Raw genomic sequence first — 20,408 nt, 5'->3', positions numbered from 1 at the left:
TGACCAGAGTGGAAATAAATCTAGTGTCAAAGATGTCTGGTGTCATTTTTAAAACGCAGCAGCCAGAAGGAACTATTTCTTTCAAATGGATTGGTTACTGACCTAACACTATTTTAGTTTTTAAAAAATTATTGCATAATATCAGTCTATTTATTGTTCTGGCCTTTTCCAAGCCAACTGTTTTCTGACTGAATTGTTTCAACAGATTGTGCAATATAACAGAGGAACCAAGAAGAAACCTCTCACTTGACCTTTTCTGGGTAACTTCATTCATTGCTTCTATTGCATTAAATGCTGTCACAGTTGTAGAACTGAAAAGAACAATGTCAGTAGCCTGGGTGTCAAGTCCTGAGAATAGAGAGCTGTCATTTTAAGTTGTCCAATTCTTTGCCTATGATTAAAAAATGAATATTTCAGATCAATGGGTGACAATCCCATTAGAGTGATACCCCATGATATCAATTACCACTTCAGTTTCAATTTGGCTGGCCGGCCACAGGGTACCATTTCTCAGCTTTACTTGTGATGGGCTGGCTCTGTGAAGCATGACATTCTTAAATTGCTGCCCATTATCCAAGTGTCATTACTTGTACTGCCTCAGAATTCTCTGAATCACAAGCAGCTACTGAGGTCAAGCTTTGCAACCAGAGGAATTGGACAAGTTGGAAAATTCTTTACATCAAGGCAAAGTTATTTATCTGGCATCCGACTTAGAAAATCTAAAGTTTCCATTATCCTGACAGTGTGTCAGTTTTGTGTAGGTATATTGATTTAATAATTTAAGAGGTTTTATCAAGGTGGCAGGAGGTTAAAAGTTTACTGTGTTTGCATTATTCAGAATGTTGCTTTGTTTTTTTGGCCTCTATCATGCTGATAATAGATTCTATTTAATTCTTTTCCATACTCAACTATACATACAAAATTATTCCTATAATCATAAAATACATAAACAGTCTGACTTTCAGCATGGCATTCTAAGTCTATAAAAAAAGTCTTAGCAGTTATCTGTCACATAGGTATATCATATTTTGTAATAAATTTATGGAAGAGATAGATTCAAACATGTCTATAATAAACACTCAAAATGAATAATTTGGGGGTTTTTGCTACCTCCATAAGCATTTTGCAAGAAATATGATTTCCAACAGTCATTGGAATTTTTCTGAATGAAACTGTAATACTGTATTTGGGATCATTCTTTGATTCTTACATTATATTCATAAATTCATAAATTGAGATTTTAAACTCTAAAAAAGTTGTCTTCCAAGCTTTTCAAATTAGGGCACTCTATCAACGAGGGAGAGAAGGCCCAGTGAAGAGGTATTGGTAACTATTTGACAAACCTGACATATCCCCTGAAAGCATAATTTCAGCAAAGATTTGGGGAAAGAAAGCAAACTTAAACATTAACAAGTTCAGGCCAGGCTCAGTGGCTCACGCCTGTAATCCCAGCACTTTGGGAGGCTGAGGCGGGTGGATCACTTGAGGTCAGGAGTTCATGACCAGGCTGGTCAACATGGTAAAATCCCATCTGTACTAAAAATACAAAATTAGCTGGATGTGATGGCATGCACCTGTACTCCCAGTTACTCAGGAGGCTGAAACAAGGGAATCGCTTGAACCTGGCAGGTGGAAGTTGCAGTGAGCCAAGATTGTGCCACTGTACTCCAGCCTGGGCAACAGAGTGAGACTCTGTATCCAAAAAAAAAAAAAAAAATTAACACGTTCAGATACATTATGAGGTTGGATACAAAACAGACACAAATTTTTAAACACTGAATTTAAACTTCTAAGAAATTACTGCTTTGGGCCCCATCCATATGCTCAGATTGGACCAAGTCAGTGGGTGGGATAATTTCATTCTCTTCTGCCTTAAGTGGTATTTCACTCGGGGAGTTGAGAAATATCATTTTACTGTATGTAACGACATACTTTTAAAGATCTTACTAAATGCATTTTATAAATTAAACTTCATTTAAATGCATTTAAGGACCTTAGAAGTTAACAAAAACATTCATAGCAGGATGTCCTTTACACTTGATCTTAGCCAAAAGACCAAGAAGCGATGCAAGATGCCTTTTAATGGACAGAGTCTTCTTACTAATCCTACGTATATATCCTAATTTTCTTCAATATGTAGTTTTTAAATTTTAAGTTCCAGGGTACATGTTCAGGATATGCAGGTTTGTTACATACGTAAACGTGTGCCATGGTGGTTTGCTGCACCTATTAACCCATCACCTAGGTCTTCAATATTTTTAAAAAACTCATTTCCTGTGTATGTTTAATAGCAATTTAACAAGAAAAATAAGATCTCAGATGCTTTATCAATCTCAGTTTCTTCTATGGAACAGAAAAACTTATCAATATTGGGGTTGAATCCTTGTGAAGAGTTATATATACTAAACTCTATCCTAACCCCATATGCTTATTACAAATTATAATTCCAAATTTTATCACCAAATCAAACTCAGAGTAATAGACAAGAAATATTTAACAGGAACTAGTAATTAAAACACAAATTTCACCTATTGTTCAGGGTATATTTTTGAAGAAGGTTTTTGTTAAAGAAAATTTCAGATACAAACATAAAGAAAATTAAACAATCAACCCCCATATTCCTAGCTCTCAACAATGAGCCACTCATAGCAATCTTTCAACTTACTTTTAACCCATATTTTGAATCCACAATAGTTATGATACCTACAAAGGAAAAAACATTTTAATCACCTTTTTTTTAAAAAAAAGTGTTTATTAATATTTGTGCAACCATACTTGAGAATGAAAATTAAAACTAACCTATTTCAGTTCACAAATGCTACTCAATAAAACAATGTGCTGTTTTTCTCTTGCCAGTGCTGCCATTTAACTAAATTCCAGTAATAAGTCAATGCATTTCAAATATGTACTGAGTGGCTAGAATTATTTTAAGGCACTAGAGAAGATATCAAACACATAAAAATTTTAAATTAAATAAATATGAAAATAAGATTTCCTTGGCACTGAGAAAGCTTACAATCCAAAATATAAGTCAAATTTCATAACATGGTCAAATGTGATAAGTACTTAAGACAGGTTATTTCTAGTTTATTTTCACATAATCAAAATCAAGATTTTCTTAACACTTAAATTATTGCCTAAATAATGAGACATCTTAGGATATCATTCCTAACATCTCTCACCAAATCCAAATCCAACTCATAAAAATGTTTTACATAACATATGCCTAAGTTTCCAGACTACCGATTCATTTAGCAATCTCTGAATACATGCTGATAACAACAGAATGAGTTTAATTATGCCTAAGGAATTCAACCAGTTACACGCCATATATATTAGAGCTCAATGATGGGGCCCATTTAATAATTCTTAAATTTCTTAATGGTTCTTAGTTTTGAAAAAGTAAGAAAAAGACTGGTTTTTAAAAACGTGAAAAAGGGAAAGAGAAAGGGAGAAAACATAGTTGCTTAACTAAGAAAGCTTCTATTTTAAATGAAGGCATATCATTTGTAAGTTTATAATGATGCCCAAAAGTGTTAAGGTAAATAAAGTAAGGGAGGAGTATTTAATTCTTATCTTCAAGAGAAAATAAGAGCAAAAATATGATCTTCATATTGCCTGGCAGATTAAAATAAAAGACTCTAACATTATAGTAAGTACAGAAATCAAACAACAGAGGATACAGAAAATCCTTTTTTTTTTTTTTTTTTTTTTTAAAGAAAACCTTAGCAGAAGCACCAAATTGGGAGTTGAGTGACATCCAGTTCCACCACTGTCTGGGGTTTTTTAATCTATATGAACAAAGACTTCATCATTAAACTAAAGTGTGAAAAGAACAACAATGCAAGGAATTAAAGTTATAATATGAATGAACAACAATAAGCTTAACCATAAAGATTTTTCTTAAAAACAAAGAGGCAGGGTGTGTTGGCTCACGCCTGTAATCCCAGCACTTTGGGAGGCCGAGGCTGGCAGATCACCTGAGGTCAGGAGTTCAAGACCAGTCAGGCGAACATGGTGAAACCCCGTCTCTACTAAACATCCAAAAATTAGCCAGGCACAATGGCGCGCCAGCTACTCGGGAGGCTGAGGCAGGAGAATTGCTTGAATCCGGGAGGCAGAGGTAGCAGCGAGCTGAGATCATGCCACTGCACTCCAGTCTGGGAAACAAAGCAAGACTCTGTCTCAAAAAAAAACAAGAAAAAAGAAAATCGTTTTTTAACTTACCATCAAGATAAATATCACTCCCTAATTCAGCATCAACCCAAAACATAGAAGCCACTGCACCTGAAAATATATAATATTCATCAAATAAAAATATTTCTTAACACTGAGAAACATGATTCTATCCATGTTTTAATTTGCCCTGATGAAATTAACAGGTAAACACATATATCTTCTTATGGAAATTATAGTGATAGAAACTTTAACTATTTCTAGCAAAAGGGAATTATAGCGGTAGAACCTTTTACTATTTATACCCATTCCATTTCTATCCCTCTTGTTATTTCCTTTAAAAAAGACTAACTTTTACCACATATAAACAAAACATCATTCTTCTACCGATCCCATAATAATAACAGATATTATCAAACAATTTGAGCAGTATGGCTTTGTGCACATCAGACTTATTTTTATTTTCTCATCTCTTTAATATGATAATCATTCAGATCATAAACAGTGAATTATCACTCTAAAGGAAAAGGAAAACAAAATATAGATAATTCCAAAATCACTTGTCCAAAAAAAATTTACTTGTAATCTGTGTAGAACTAGAAGTAAAATTATATACTCTATGGCATTACTAATTATTTCTCACACTATTTATTTAGTACTGTATAAAAACCTGGGTCTGAGGAAAAACTATTCCTAAATAATAAATTAAAACTTGTTTTTGACAGAAACTGGTTCAGTACCAAACCACATACCCTGATTAGTATGCCATAACACAAGAAAAAGAAAACTGACAGCAAGGAAAGTATGTAATTTTTCAAAGCATCATAGGCCCAGTTAGTGACAGGGCTGTCTAAAAGAATGAGTGTAGGAGAAAAACAAGGATAACCAAACTCATTCCAATGTCTAAAGCTGTCCACCTACTCTGACAAGATGTGGTCCCTCAAGCATCACTCTGTGTCAACAATGAAATACCTGTCAGCTGTTTACAGTGATTACTCATGCAAGATATAGCAAGGGCCACAAGATCTAATGGTTTCCTGATACCTATTGATTTTTTTCCCAAAAACTTAATAGTTTTCCAATTTGACTCAAATAGGATTTGCGAGTAACAGGGGCTGAATCAATGTCCGTTCTTTTCAAGGAAATTACTTTACCATGACAATTATTTAACTGAGAACTGGAGAGTGTCAGTCTCCGAAACGGGAAACAACTGAATTGCCAATAAGAATTTTGTTCACTTTCTTGACTAAAACACGATTTTAATTAATGAGGGGGAAGAATTAAATCTACTATATCATTACTCCAAACAATAAGTCATTTAAAAAAGCATTATTTTTTTTCACTCAGTAAAATATCTAACACACATAAATCATTTTGTAATTCTAAAAAATTCATTGATTTTTATTCTAATAAATAGTTCATAAATCCTACTGTTAATATTTGCCTCTTAAGTTGAAGTGTAAGAGTGTATTAATGCTTTACTGTAAAACTGGTATTTATCTTTGATATAATACTTGCCAGACTATACAAGAAAGATCTACTTAAAATTTGGATGTAGGTATTTAGGAGCAGGAGTAAAGATGAATGAACGAAATTGATCAATGGCTCTCAAACCAGGGTGCTTTTCTCCCCAGGGAATATTTCGCAATGTCTGAAGATGTTTTTGGTTGTCTTAACTAGGGGAATACTACTGGCATCTAGCGGGTAGAAGCCAGGGATGTTGTTAAATATCCTACTCTGCACAGGGCAACCTCCTCACAACAAATAATTATCCAACCCAAAGTTATTTGTGCTGACGTTGAGAAAACCTGAACTAGATTTTAGAATCTCCCTTCTTCAAAATCTAATAAAACAAAAAATAAAAATAAAAAATAAAACAAAAAGGCCAACATTTTATTAGCAACAACCAAATATAAAAGGGCCTGCCAAAAATTTTGAAGCCTGATAGTCAAAATAAGAAACAAAGTTATGTGTGATTGATGGTCATTCCCAACTCTACCCCGACCTCCAATAAGAGGTTGTAGGGAAATAGTTTACAAAATCCTAAACACTTACCAGAAATACATTCCAAAATGGCAAAAAGTAGAGCCAAGGAATGAATAAGCAATACAGGGAAAAGTCAACAAAAAAATGTCCAGAGTAAGTTTTAACCATCTCCATGCTTTGGGAAGGAGAAGGTCAGGTCAATTCTAGGGCTCAGAGCAAACAGAAATGAGAGGTCTGAGGCCGAATGATGTCCCCATACAAGGCATAGGAATTTTATTCATAAGCAGTTGGGTAGACCCAAGAGGGAAATACTCGGTACTTCAAGAGAGCAGAGCCTAAAAGCCACATTGCCGCATCTGGCTCTCTCAATCACCACTTTTCCCTTCTCTTTCCCTCCACTCCAACAATATATAGCTTTCAAACTAGGGTTCAGGAGAAAAATAAACTTGGGTAAGGAGAGTGGAGTATTACAAATATTTCCCATCAGCACCACATATAAGTTCTCTGATATCAAGAAGAAACATGTATGCATATGTATTACAGCCTGACAAAAAGAAACACACACATACAGGGAATAAAAGGCAAGAAAGAACAAAAAATGAAGAAATGAATAGGGCACACAAGGGGCAAAGAACCCACTCTGGAAGGATACATAACCCAAAAAAAACTAAAGAAAATTCTCAGCAACTTCATCATAATAAAGAACTTAAAAACAATACAACCCTATAAAAACAAGCTCAAAAGCAAGAAGAAGCAGAATAAGATGAAAATGCGTTTGTAGTGCTAAAGAAACTTAAAGCCTATATAACACAATGACTTAACCAATTAATTTATTTAAAATATCAAAAACAGAACAGACACTGGAGAAAACAGAATTATTGACAAAAAGAGAGACTTCAGATGATCACAGTAAATGCAAAGGTAAAAGACAAATCAAAGCAATTAGAATACATATGGAGAACAAAAGAAATTTCAGTATTAAAAAACTGGTGTCATGAAGTAGAGGATCCAATAATTTGACCAAAAAAAAGTATTCATGGTAATAAACAAGGAAAATGTTCTTAGAAGAACTAAGGGCAACAGGAAAAAATGATTATAAGTGACACTTAGATATATCTTGTTTATATTACTGAATTTCAAAAATAAAGAAAAAACTCTCAGGCATTCTAGATTTAAAACAACAACAACAACAACAAAAAAAAAAAACAAGCGCCTTCAAGGAGGGAGGGGGAAAAATCAGACTTTTCTACAGTAACACTAGATGTCCCAAAATAATAAAACAGTGACCACAAAGTTCTAATGAAAGTGTTCCCAAACAAAATTACCTCCTGCCAAGTTATTTTTCAGGAATGAAAGCAATAGGCAGACATTCTTAAGCATTAAAGAAAACAGCAAGCATTGAAACTCAGAGACTCACAAATTCTTCCTAATAAAAGGAGAAAACATTGGACAAAGAAATCTAGCTAATCAAACACTAGGAGATTATGGAACAACATTTACAAAGTTGAGGGGGAAAAAAGTGTGACTGATAAATTTTATACCCAGCCAAGTAATCCTTCAAATAATATAAAAACAAAAGACAAATATTTTCAATCAATGAAGTGTGTAAGAACCCAAAGAATGCTGTACCTATAACTTGAAAAGATTGCCTGACAATGAAATTCAATCAGGAGATGGACTAACTCAGAAATGGAGAAGCAACAGTACTGGTAATGAGCACCAAAACTAATAAAACATAGAATTAAAGAATTATGACAGAACCATGACAACATAAAGAATATGATCAACATGAAACTAGGCCAATTAATACACTACAATGGCCCCTAAGTGTTCAAGTGAAAGGAACAGTCACCTGTTTCTCACTTTAAATCAAGAGCTAGAAATGGTCATGCTTAGTGTGGAAGTTATGTTGAAAGCCAAGAGAGGCCAAAAGCTAGGTCTCTTGAGCCAGTTAGCCAACTTGTGAATGCAAAGGAAAAGTTCTTGAAGGAAATTAAAAGTGCTACTCCAGTAAACACACAAATGATAATAAAACAGCCTTATTGCTGATATGAAGTGGTCTGGATAGATGATCAAACAAGCCACAACATTCCTTAAGCCAAAGCCTAATTCAGATCAACCCTAACTCTCTTCAGTTCTATGAAGGCTGAGAGAGGTGAGGAAGCTGGAGAAGAAAAGTTGGAAGGTAGCAGAGATTGGTTCACAAGATTTAAGGAAAGAAGTCATGTCCATAACATAAAAGTGCAAGGGAAAGCAGCAAGTGCTGACATAGAAGCTGCAGTAAGTTACCTAGAAGATGTAGCTAACATCATTCATGAAAGTAGCTACAGTAAGCAACAGATTGATTGATTTGAGATGGAGTCTCACTCTGTCGCCCAGGCTGGAGTGCAATGGCTCAATCTCGGCTCACTGCCACTTCCGCCTCCTAGGTTCAAGCCATTCTCCTGCCTCAGCCTCCCGATTAGCTGGGATTATAGGCGCCCACCACCACGCCAGGTTAATTTTTGGTATTTTTAGTAGAGCTGGGGTTTCTCTATGTTGGCCAGGCTGGTTTCAAACTCCTGAACTCGTGATCTGACCACCTTGGCTTCCCAAAGTGCCGAGATTACAGGCGTGACCCACCGCACCTGGCCAGCAACAGATTTTTAACGGAGATTAAATGGACTCCTTTTGGAAGAAGATGCCATTTAGGACTTTCATAGCTAAAGAGAAGTCAATGCCTAGCTTCAAAGATTCAAAGGACAGGCTGACCCTCTTGTTAGAGGCTAAAGCAGCTGGTGACTTCAAGTTGAAGCCAATAGTCATTTACCATCCTGAAAATCCTAGGGCCGTTAAGAATTATGCTAAATCTCCTCTGCCTGTTTTCTATAATAAAGCCTAGATGACAGCACATCTATTTACAGCATGGTTTACTGTTTACAGCATGGCTTATTTTAAGCCCACCATTGAGATCTACTGCTTAGGAAAAAAAAAGATTCCTTCAAAATATTATTGCTCATTGACAACGCACCTGATCATCCAAGAGCTGTGATGGAGATGTACAAGGAGATTAATGTTGTTTTCATGCCTGCTAACACAACATCCATTCTGCAGCCCATTGATCGAGGAGTAACTTTGACTTTCAAGTCTTATTTAAGAAATATATTTCATAAGGCTATAGCTGCCATAGACAGTGATTCCTCTGATGGATCTGGGCAAAGTAAATTGAAAACCTTCTGGAAAGGATTCATCATTCTAGATGCCATTAAGAACATTTGTGATTCATGGGAGATCAAAATATCAACATGAATAGGAGTTTGAAAGATGATTCCAGCCCTCACAGATGATTTTAAGGGATTCCAGACTTCAGTGGAAGAAATAACTGCAGATGTGATGGAAACAGCAAAAGAACTAGAATTAGAAGGGGAGTCTGAAGATGTGACTCAATTCCTGCAATCTCATAAGAAAATTTTAACTAATGAGAAGTTGTTTCTTAGGGACGGGTAAAAAAAACGTGGTTTCTTGAGATGGAATCTACTCCTGGTGAAGATGCTATGAACACTGTCAAAATGACAACAAAGGATTTAAAATATGACAGGAGTTTAATTGATAAAGCAGGGTTTGAGAGGACTGACTCCAATTTTGAAGGAAGTCATACTGTGGGTAAAATGCTATCAAATAGCATCATGTGCTAAAGAGACATCTTTTACGAAAGGGAGAGTCAACTAATGCAGCAAACTGCATTATTATCTTATGAAATTGCCACAGCCACCCCAACCTTCAGTAACCACTACCCTGATTGGTCAGCACCCTAAATTGTAGCAAGACCCTCTACCAGCAAAAAGATTATGACTTGCTGAAAGCTGAGATGATTGTTAGCATTTTTTTAGCAATAAATATTTTTAATTAAGGTATGTTTTTTAGACAATTCTATTACACATTTAACAGACTACAGTATAGTATAAACACAGCTTTTTTTTTTTTTTTTTTTTTTTTTTAAAGAGATGGGGTCTCATGCTGTCATCCAGGCTGGAGTGCAGTGGTACAATCACGACTCACTGCAGCCTGAAACTCCTGAGCTCAAGTGATCCTCCCAAGTAGCTGGGACTACAGGCCAAAACGTATAACTTTTATATCCAATGGGAAACAAAAACGTGTGTTACTCTATTGTGATATTCAGTTTACTGTAGTGATGTGGAACTAAGCCCACAATATTCCTGTGGTATGGCTGTACAGTATAAGAATCACCTGAAGGGCTTATTAAAACAGCTTGCTGGACCCCCTCCCTTAGAGATTCAGATTCAGTAGATCTGGGTTGGAGGTCAAGAATTTGTGTTTCTTTCTTTTTTTTTTTTTTTTTTTTGAGATGGAGTCTCGCTCTGTAGCCCAGGCTGGAGTGCAGTGGCCGGATCTCAGCTCACTGCAAGCTCCGCCTCCCGGGTTCACGCCATTCTCCTGCCTCAGCCTCCTGAGTAGCTGGGACTACAGGCGCCCACCACCTCGCCCAGCTAGTTTTTTGTATTTTTTAGTAGAGACGGGGTTTCACCGTGTTAGCCAGGATGGTCTCAATCTCCTGACCTCGTGATCCGCCCGTCTCGCCCTCCCAAAGTGCTGGGATTACAGGCTTGAGCCACTGCGCCTGGCCAAGAATTTGCGTTTCTAACAAGCTCCCAGCTGAGGCTGAGGCTGCCGGCCATTCAACATACTACCAAGTAGCACTGGCATAGAGAGATCCCCGGAATAAAATTTACCTACTTGTGTGTGTGTGTATGTGTGTGTGTGTGTATATATATATATATGTATATACATATATAGACAGTCTTGCTCTGTCGCCCGGACTGGAGTGCAGTGGTGTGATCTCGGCTCACTGCAACCTCCACCTCCCAGCTTTCAAGCATTCTCGTGCCTTAGCCTCCTGAGTAGCTGGGATTAGGGCCTGCGCCACACCACCTGGCTAGTTTTTGCATTTTCAGTAGAGATTGGATTTCACCATGTTGGCTAGGCTGGTGTTGAACTCCTGGCCTCAAGGGATCCACCTGCCTTGGCCTCCCAAAGTGCTGGGATTACAGGTATAAGCCACCATGCCCAGCCCCTATTTGTATATCACAATAGTGAGATGATTACTTTTCAACTTTCTTCTTTGTATTTTTTAGGTATTTAAATTTTTTTTACAATGAATGTTCCATCTTTACCCAAACAATAACATCATTATTGTAAAGAAAGTTAAAAGCAAGAAACATTAACATTTTTTATAACTACATTTTGTAGAAAAGCTTTCTCTGTGACCTTTAGTTTTTCTTTCTTCCTCTGAAAAGCTGAATCGTGTTTAATTAAACTCTCTCAAAAGTATCGAGTTTTTGTCTATAAAGTGGCAAAACTGGCTATGATGAAATAAACTGATATTTGCTATTTCTAATAAAAAGCATACAATATACTTTTCTTTCTTACCAGATTCAAATAATATTTAACACCAACATATTAGTCCAAGTCCTACCATCACTCAGATTTATCAGAAAGGTATGAAAAACCCATGCCTACTGTAAGAACCAAAATAGCCTAATTCAATACTACTTTGTAAACATGGGGATGATGTTATTATGTAATTGTTTTAAGTACAATAACCACTGATCACATCTGAACCCTCAGGATACTTCAGTATTTCTTTTGGACAACTATGACCTGTTAGTAAATTACCCCCAAATACTTTAATGGAGTTTCACAAATTGCCCCAATGCCAGAGACCCAGATTAAAAAAAAATAATAATGGTATGGGTGAGATTCACAGAACAAGCACTAACTGTTATGTAAACTGAAAATAAAGATTTTATCTAAAAGTTATTTGGGGAAATAAGCAGATTTTATCAAGAATTGGAGCTTGGTAAGAAGGTAACAGAAACCCATTGTTAGAAACAGGTTGACTCTGTAGCTTTCCATAGTAGAGTTTAGAGTTTCTTGTCATGATTCCCTTATCAATGCAGTCTAATAACTACTTACACAGCACTTACATTGTATTAGGTATTATAAGTAATCTACAGATGATTTAAAGTATATGGGAGGATGTGCATAGGTTATAGGCAAATACTACACCATTTTATACAAGGGACTTGAACATTCAGATTTTGGTATCCTCAGAGGTCCTGGAACTAATATCCCATGGATGCCAAGGGACAACTGTACTCAGAGGTAGAACGTCTCTGCTTTTCCTACATGTCCTATTTTTAACAACTTCTGTTCTTACAAATAATCCTAAGTCAATCAATAAAACTTCAAATTCTATTAACAGCTTAAAAGTACCAAGCAGTACTCTGAGCATTCATTCATCTGCCAGAGAAGATGACAACCGAGTACTTTTCCTCTTTTAAACCAAAAAAAGTTTTAACCCTAAGGAAAGCTTTAATACTCATTTTAGATATTCCTCTAATACATCTATTTATAATATATCACAGAACTATATATTCTGGTTATTAATAATCTCACTTCTTACCAGGATCTGCTAATCCAGTGGTCTCTAACAGTATGTAATCAAATTTCCCCTTCTTCTGCATCAAATTCTCAATGGCTCTAAGGCCATTGTCCCTGGAGAATACCAAAACATAATTTACAGTTGATTACCTAAATATTTTGAAGTGATTATTATACACATTTTAAAATATATTCAACAACTCGAGACAAAAGTATCCTTAGGAATGTGAAAATTTAACTCACTACTAACCTAACAAAATGTCTGTCCCATATTTACCAGTGAGAAAACAATAGATGCATATATATAATAGGTAAAAAGAAATCATATACATAATAATACTTTATTAAAATTAAAAGCAGAGGAAACTTTATCTGACCAAGTCAGTATCTTTTTATAGCTTTATGAAATTTTAAAAAACCAATATTCAAAATAATGATAAAATTTATTAACTATAGTAGTTTAATATAATAGCTAAAGGGACACAGATATTATATACCACTTAATTCTATTTTGCATTAGGATACAAGGTTTTAATTTCCCTTTTTTCTTATTTTATCAAAAGTGAAGGAAAATACTTAATAGATTACATTTTGGTTGTTCAAGAGTCTGTTATAATTTCATCCTTGCCAATACATTTGAAACAAAGTCAAATACCTAAGGGGGTAAATGATGCCGAAGAGATTTAATTCACTAGAATACACAAAATTAACAATACAAGCAATCATTTTTATAATTCATTCAACAAATACTTGAGTGCTACTATGTGTTGGGTAACTCTTATAGGGTCTATGGTAGACTAGTGAACAGACACTGTTCTTGGAAACTTAACTAGTGGAACATAATGTAAGGTTTTTCTCTTTTTTGACAGTCATTTACTTTTTGTTTTTATAAGGTTGAACACTTGGAAATATGACCAATGACGTATTAATTCAGAATAATCATTTTTTACATAGGAGACTTTCATGCACTAGAGATTAATTAAATAAGCCCTGACATCAAAAGCAATAAAAACTCAATAAAAGGACCAAAACATTTGAGCAGATAGAAAAGACAGCAAGAAACACTTTAAGAAAATGCTTCCTAATAAGTTTATTTTCTATAAACTTTCTATTTGTTAAAAAATACAATGAAGCAAACTGTGTAAATTCAGTTAAATTACTCAAGAAAATTAAAGCTGGAAATATAATCTAAACATTTCTAGTAAACCATAGACATAGTAAACACATTCCTCACTTCACTGAACAGCAGAGGCAACCGTTTCTAAGTTCCAGCCACTCTTCATAGAGCTCTCCACCTTGGCTGACAGCTAAGGATTTCTCCAGTGCACTTCCTAGAATAATTAACAAACAGCACTCTTTACCTTATGTTCATTAGCCAACAAAAAACAAAGATAAGGATAACTCAGTAATGGAGATCTTAAAGCAGAAACAGAATTTTATAACATTTTTTCATTTTATTCATGCAGTCTCGATATCTAAATTACAGTACACTATTTTAGCTTTTATTTAAGATGACTTAAGCCCTTAAAAAGACACATCCTAAACTGATAAACATACCTACTTTCTTCTCAGGCCTCTTACTTGGCCACCCCCATTTCTTAATAAAGTAGCTATCTTGAAGGCATTTTATTCTTGTTCAGGGTAAACTTTCTAAATAAACTAGTATGTTTTATATACTGGACTTTGTATGCCCTTCAACCTCTTAAGAGATTGCCTTATCTATCTTTTTCTTTTCACTCTTCTAAATTGTTTCTGTTAGACAAATGGCTGAATATTGCCAATGAGTAAAAACCCCTAGTTCATCTTGAGGAAGGTTTTTGGCCAGTGTATCATGTGCTCATTTAAAAATTAAACTTATAGGGAGGCCGAGGCAGGCGGATCACGAGGTCAGGAGATGGAGATCATCCTGGATAACACGGTGAAACCCCGTCTCTACTAAAATTACAAAAAATTAGCCGGGCATGGTGGGGGGTGCCTGTAGTCTCAGCTACTTGGGAGGCTGAGGCAGGAGAATGGCGTGAACCCGGGAGGCGGAGCATGCAATGAGCTGAGATCGCTGGCACCACTACACTCCAGCCTGGGCGACAGAGCGAGACTCCAAAAAAAAAAAAAAGAAAATTAAACAATAGGCCGGGTGCCGTGGCTCACGCCTGTAATTCCAGCACTTTGGGAGGCCGAGGCAGGCAGATCATCTGAGGTCAGGAGTTCGAGACCAGCCTAGCCAACATGGGGAAACCCCATGTCTACTAAAAATACAGAAATTAGCCAGACGTGGTGGCGGGTGCCTGTAGTCCCAGGTACTGGGGAGGCTGCGACAGGAGAACTGTTTGAACCCGGGAGGCGGAGGTTGCAGTGAGCCAAGACTGTGCCACTGCACTCCAGCCTGGGCAACAGCTTGGGTGACAGCGAGACTCCCCAATCTCAACAAAAAAAAAAATTAAACTTTTAGTTAAATTCACATATTTTCCTAGCAATACTTACTTAAGAAAGAATAAACTATATTTGAAATACTTGTTATCTATAAGAATTATTTTAAATGTTTTACTTTTCCTCTAATAAAGAAATATACCAAACAGTGAAGAGTTCTAAAAGTCCAGTAAGCAAATGAGCCCCCATAAAATTGAGTAGTTTTACACTTCCATAGTTTTTATCATATTTCAGCTAGGTATTAATAAAGAGCTTCTAAAGGGGTTGCTACAGAATTCAGACTACATACAAAACATTAATGAAACATGAAGGAAAGTGTTAAGAATGCCGTGAAAAATAAAATTGCGAAAATGATCCAGGAAAAAATAAAATAGTAAGAATAAATGTAATCAGTGTGCAATAGGTTATTTAATAAGATGATGGAAAAAAACAGTCTGTTATTAGAAATCTCAGGATTTTTGCCTAAAAAGCACTTTTCTCTATAGTTTATTAAAACTAGAAATCGAATATAACAGGTTTCCCATCCTGTTCATAAAACCTAGCTTTTTTACTTTTTACAACTGAAAAAAATAGTACGCTTTAAAAGAAATTGTTTAATAGATATTGTTTTTTGGCTAGAAGTGAGCTTTGATTACAATTCATACTTATGAAGAAAAACTCCTATAAAGAATAGAAGTATTGTGTCTAGCACTATTTTTTTAACTACAGTTTAATATTTGAGTTGAGAAGCTAAGCACACTTATTTTCACAGATAATTTAAGATACATGAGCATAAAGACCATATGTTTATCTTATTTTTAAAATCTTGAGTTTTAACTGCATTGCAGATAATAAACATTAAAGTAAACTTAGAAGCATTTTCAAATATTTTTCATGAGTTGCAATAAAGTCCATACAGAAGTGTCTTTCTAGTTCCTAAAAAAAACATTTTTTGGCTGGGCGTGGTAGCTCACGCCTATAATCCCAGCACTTTGGGAGGCCGAGGCAGGCAGATTATGAGGCCAGGAGCTCAAGACCATCCTGGACAACATGGTGAAACCCCATCTCTACCAAAAATACAAAAATTATATGGGTGTGGTGGCGCGCGCCTGTAATCCCAGCTACTCGGGAGGCTGAGGCAGGACAATCGCTTGAACCCAGGAGACAGAGGTGGCAGTGAGCTGAGACTGTGCCACTGCACTCCAGCCTGGCGACACAGAGAGACTCCATCTCAAAAATAAAAATAAAAAAACACCGTTTTTTCATATGTCTAGATTTTTACTTCTGGAGTCATTTATTTCATGTAAAAATCTAGTTTAATTATATTAATAAGAATTCCAAAGTTACACAAAATAAAATTTTATTAAAACTAATTTCAGTATTTTCAACCCATATAAATCTTAACAGAAATTAATCTAATTTTTACAAAGCTATCCACATCAGTATAATACCTTGCATTTTCATTTTTAAACATGGGATATCAACTCACCAGAGGAAGAAAGTCACATAAAATCTTGCAACATGACATTTATTGAACTTTACTTACCTTCCCCAAATTCATTTAAAATGACTGCTACTCTTTTACTATGTTGCTCTGTCAAAATATAGTTCAGAAGTGTTGTCTTCCCAGCACCTACGAAACATTTTTTGTAAATAAAAGATTCAAAATAATTTTAAAGATATGAAAAAGATATAAAGAATCCTAATGTTTTTGAGAATTTGCATGCTATTTTTCATATATTATTTAAGTACAGTATAGAACATCCTAGAGGATAAGATTAAAGCACCCTTTGAAACCTATTGCAAAATACTTTATGTAGACATACAATTTTATAAATATTTACAAATACTCCTACAAGTTGAAAGTTTCTTCAACCTAGCCTAACGTTTCCTAAAATTTACACACAATGATCTTTTATTTATAATGACCTTTTATTTCAACATTAACCAGAGGCAAATTCAGGCTGAGTATATGGCTACTTATAGTATGCTTTAAACAATCTATAAAACTTTTTATGAAATAAGAAATAGAGGCAGGTAGTGTCAACAATGGACAGAATGTTCAGTAAAGATAAATTCATAGAGCTATACCAACTTTATCCAGCAGGTGGCATGTGAAACCTAATATGTCAATCTTGAGTAGAAGAGTCTTGTGAACCATACATACTAAAGTTCATAGAGGAAAAAAATAAAACCCTAACTGCATAGTATTGTAGTTCAATTGTATGACTATATCATTTCTTTATCTTTTTTTGTTAGACATCATTTCCAGTCTTTTACTATTACAGTGCTGCTAAAAACTTTTACATGTTGGTGATATACATGTCTTCTGAAATATATTAAGTTTTCTAGTATACAACTAGATCTTCCTATAACTAGGAAGATTTTACAAAGTACTAGGGTATTAATATCTTTGAGGTCATATTCCTTTCAAAGCTTTTTAAGAGATGGAGGCTTACATTTAGAGTACTTTAGGAGGCTCAACATCACAAAAGTATGAAGTATAGAATGGAAGAGAGAGACTTTGGGCAATGAGAAAAATCTTAAAATCAGTCCAAGATTGAGACAGAGGCCCTGAACATGAGTGTTTCACATGGCACTGATGTGAAAACTGAAAGGAAAGGGGGAACGTAAGAAATCTCCTAAGAGAAGACTTATTAGGGCTTTTTAACCATATTATGAAGAAAAACACTTTAAGACATAGTTCATTCATTCCAAGGTTTCTAATATGTAACAGATTTATGCTGGGCCTTGTGAAAAAGTGAACAAGACAGCCTCTGCCTTCACAGAGCTTAGAAATATCAAGGGAAGCGGGGAATGGAGGGGAATTCAGTGAATAAGGAGGCAATTCTGTCACAGGATGACATATTCAATAGGAGATGTACGAAATGCTATGGAGAACCTAAAAGGGACATCTAGCCAGAGGAGTCACAGTAAAAAAGTACCTATTCCAAGGGGCAAAAATACTTGGCATCTTTGAAGTAACATTAGTTCATTGTGCAGGGCCAATTTGGCAGGCTGGAAAGGTTGGCAAGATCCAGATCCTACAGGTCCTTGTAATTCATGTTAAGGAATTTGAACTTTAACCCATATGGACGCCACTGAAAGGTGTGACGCAATCGGACCGACATAAAGATCATTAAGGCTAATTAAGGCAAGGAATAAATTAAAGGGCAACAAGACTCCAGATTAGTCAGGAGGCTTTTAGAGTATTCCAAATGGTTGGGATCACAGGAGCAGGATTTGGGGGGATGGTAACGGATGAAGTTTCAGACATGTTAAGCTTTAAGTTGTAGGACATCAAAATAGAAATTACACAGATGTGTAGCTAAAGATGGACAAAGGGGGAAGGAGGAGGGAGCCTTAAAAAGAAGCCAGAGAAGCAGGTGGAAAAATCAGAAGGAAAATGTAATAGAAGTCAAGGGAACAGTGCTTCAAAAAGGGAAAATGGTCAGTGATAGGAGTGAAACTATTCCTAGATTCAGCAACAGGTTTGCTGGTATTAGTCCTCACTCCTGAGCTTCAGATCATTTTCTCCAATGATCAGCTGATCTACCGGTGAGCAACACATGGGAAAGGCCCGAGGGGCACGTTTGAAATACATAGTTTTGGACAAGAAATTTGTTCATCTTCTCAGTAGAGCAGCCTCTGAATAACTGGGGAAATGCCAAAAATCCATTCCTTTATGAAATTACTTTCGAGCAAAAAACAGGAATAAACTTACAGTCTACAAAGTTAAAAAAAAAAAAAAAAGTTCGTATTTTTACATAAAAGGTCATGAGGTGGCCCAAGTCTGTACCTGTCTCTAGCAACACCTAGAATATTATTTCTCTGAAACAGTACCATTGTATTTACATTTCTTAACTTTTTTCAAACTTTTAATACAGTCATACATTTGTTCTAGCCCTTTTATTTAACAGTAAGGTTTAAAAATATATTTCTCAAACTTTTCCAGTAAGAAATTTCTACTGTAAGTGCATAAACCGCCCTTCACGAAACTACCAGGTTCACAAACTTGTGGTTTCGAGTATCCCTGTACACTCATAAACGTTCTTAGTTTGAGAAATAGTCTTGGAGGACAGAGATTTTATTCTTACTTCCTACGCAGCGGTTTACAAACAGACCTCAAAAAAATAAAAAAATAAAAAAAGGTGTTTGAGATAGGAGCACTTCCCGCTAACTGGCTGGAGGACTTTGGCTCGTGGGGAAGCGGAATCTACTGAGGAAAGCCCCACATGTGGGGCATTTTACACACGGGACGTCCTTTAGTGGCAATAGGTAGGTGGTTCCGGCCCTATTTCACAGGTGACAGGTATTTTTGCCATTTTCAGGTGAGGTGGATGAGCGTCAGGAAAGTAAGATAGCTTGCTAAGAGGTCACAGAGATAATCAGGGGGGCGTGTCTGAGCTTCAAAGCCTTGTTTCAAAGGCTAATTTCGATCTCACTTGAGACATGGGAATCTAACGCAGAGGGGACCGGGCATTACTAAACTCCCAAGATGAGAGGGAACCCATACCAGGGGCAAGTGACCCAGCCCCTACCTCAAAGCCATTTGCTCTTGATCATGAGGCCCCAATGCCTCAGGAGAAGAGGCACCGGCAGCCCCCAAAATCTCAGGACACCAGAGTTCACGGCATTTTGTGACCGGGATGGTTAGTTACCTAAATACCCGGTGATAATTGTGACTGGGATCTTGGCGCCGAGGCCAGACTTTTCCTCCTCCTCGCTTTGCTTCGTCTCAATGGGAACCAATTCAGGACAATCTTCCTCCGCAGGATCCTCTTCCTCATCCACAGATCCGACAGTCGGTAACATTCCGGCCTACAGCACTTCCGTACCTCTGCTGAACCGCTGGGACCAACACTTCATACCGCAGCCGCGCACGCCCAGCACGCCACTCCAGGCCTGGCCCGGGCGTGACGTCATCACACCGCGACGCTAGTTGATCCCGCCCCGATTACCTGGGCTCTGGACAAGAACTGCCTCTTCCCTTAGCCGCACCCCCCAGGGAGGTGGTCTTTCCCCGACGGACGCTGGACACGCCCCTGGGCGTGTTCTGTGAACCTGAGCGACGCTGCGGAGAGTCCTTAGGGCGCACTGACCACCTGTCTGAAGGTGTCACAGGCGCCTATAGCCTTAATAAGCTACTGGCTGTGGGTAGGGCTGAGGCCAGCCTGCTGGAAATCTGGAGTGGGTAGCCTGACCTAACCAGTTCCCACAGGGCGTAGACTTTATCAACCTGACCTTTTAGTCTCGTTTTAAAAAAAAAAAGTTTTAATTCATAGGGGAAAGAATGGAAGATTATAACATTACAATTTTAATTGTAATTTTTATACCTGAAGGATAACCAGTGACACTTTTTTCTTTTTTTATTATTACATATTATATAGGTAATTCCA

The 20,408-nt window shown here is 36.5% G+C and overlaps 1 protein-coding gene across 18 annotated transcripts in view; it reads right to left on the bottom strand.

Moving 5' to 3' along the window:
* ZNG1A (Zn regulated GTPase metalloprotein activator 1A) overlaps positions 1-19,910 on the bottom strand; it is a 53,178-nt gene extending 33,268 nt beyond the window's left edge. For 12 of the 18 annotated variants that reach the window (XR_012424771.1, XM_005581862.5, XM_005581863.5 and 9 more), the window contains exons 1-6: positions 19,671-19,910; positions 16,556-16,642; positions 13,838-13,934; positions 12,626-12,717; positions 4,228-4,287; positions 2,666-2,703 (exon numbers count right to left, since the gene is read on the bottom strand). Coding sequence is in view for 15 of the 18 variants with exons in the window: in XM_005581862.5 (XP_005581919.1) it covers positions 2,666-2,703; positions 4,228-4,287; positions 12,626-12,717; positions 13,838-13,934; positions 16,556-16,642; positions 19,671-19,824 (528 nt within the window). In the remaining 3 variants the exon portion in view is untranslated. Of the gene's footprint in view, positions 1-2,665; positions 2,704-4,227; positions 4,288-9,177; positions 9,524-12,625; positions 12,718-13,837; positions 13,935-16,555; positions 16,643-19,550 lie in introns of those variants that run through there. The other 6 variants (XM_065530657.2, XM_074017607.1, XM_074017608.1 and 3 more) reach the window with 4 other exon arrangements.
* Between the last annotated feature and the right edge of the window lie 498 nt (positions 19,911-20,408).

The sequence above is a fragment of the Macaca fascicularis genome, chromosome 15 (assembly GCF_037993035.2).
Source record: "Macaca fascicularis isolate 582-1 chromosome 15, T2T-MFA8v1.1".
Taxonomy (NCBI): domain Eukaryota; kingdom Metazoa; phylum Chordata; class Mammalia; order Primates; family Cercopithecidae; genus Macaca; species Macaca fascicularis.
Note: the sequence above shows the minus strand (reverse complement) of the source record. Positions and strands in the feature narration are given on the sequence as shown.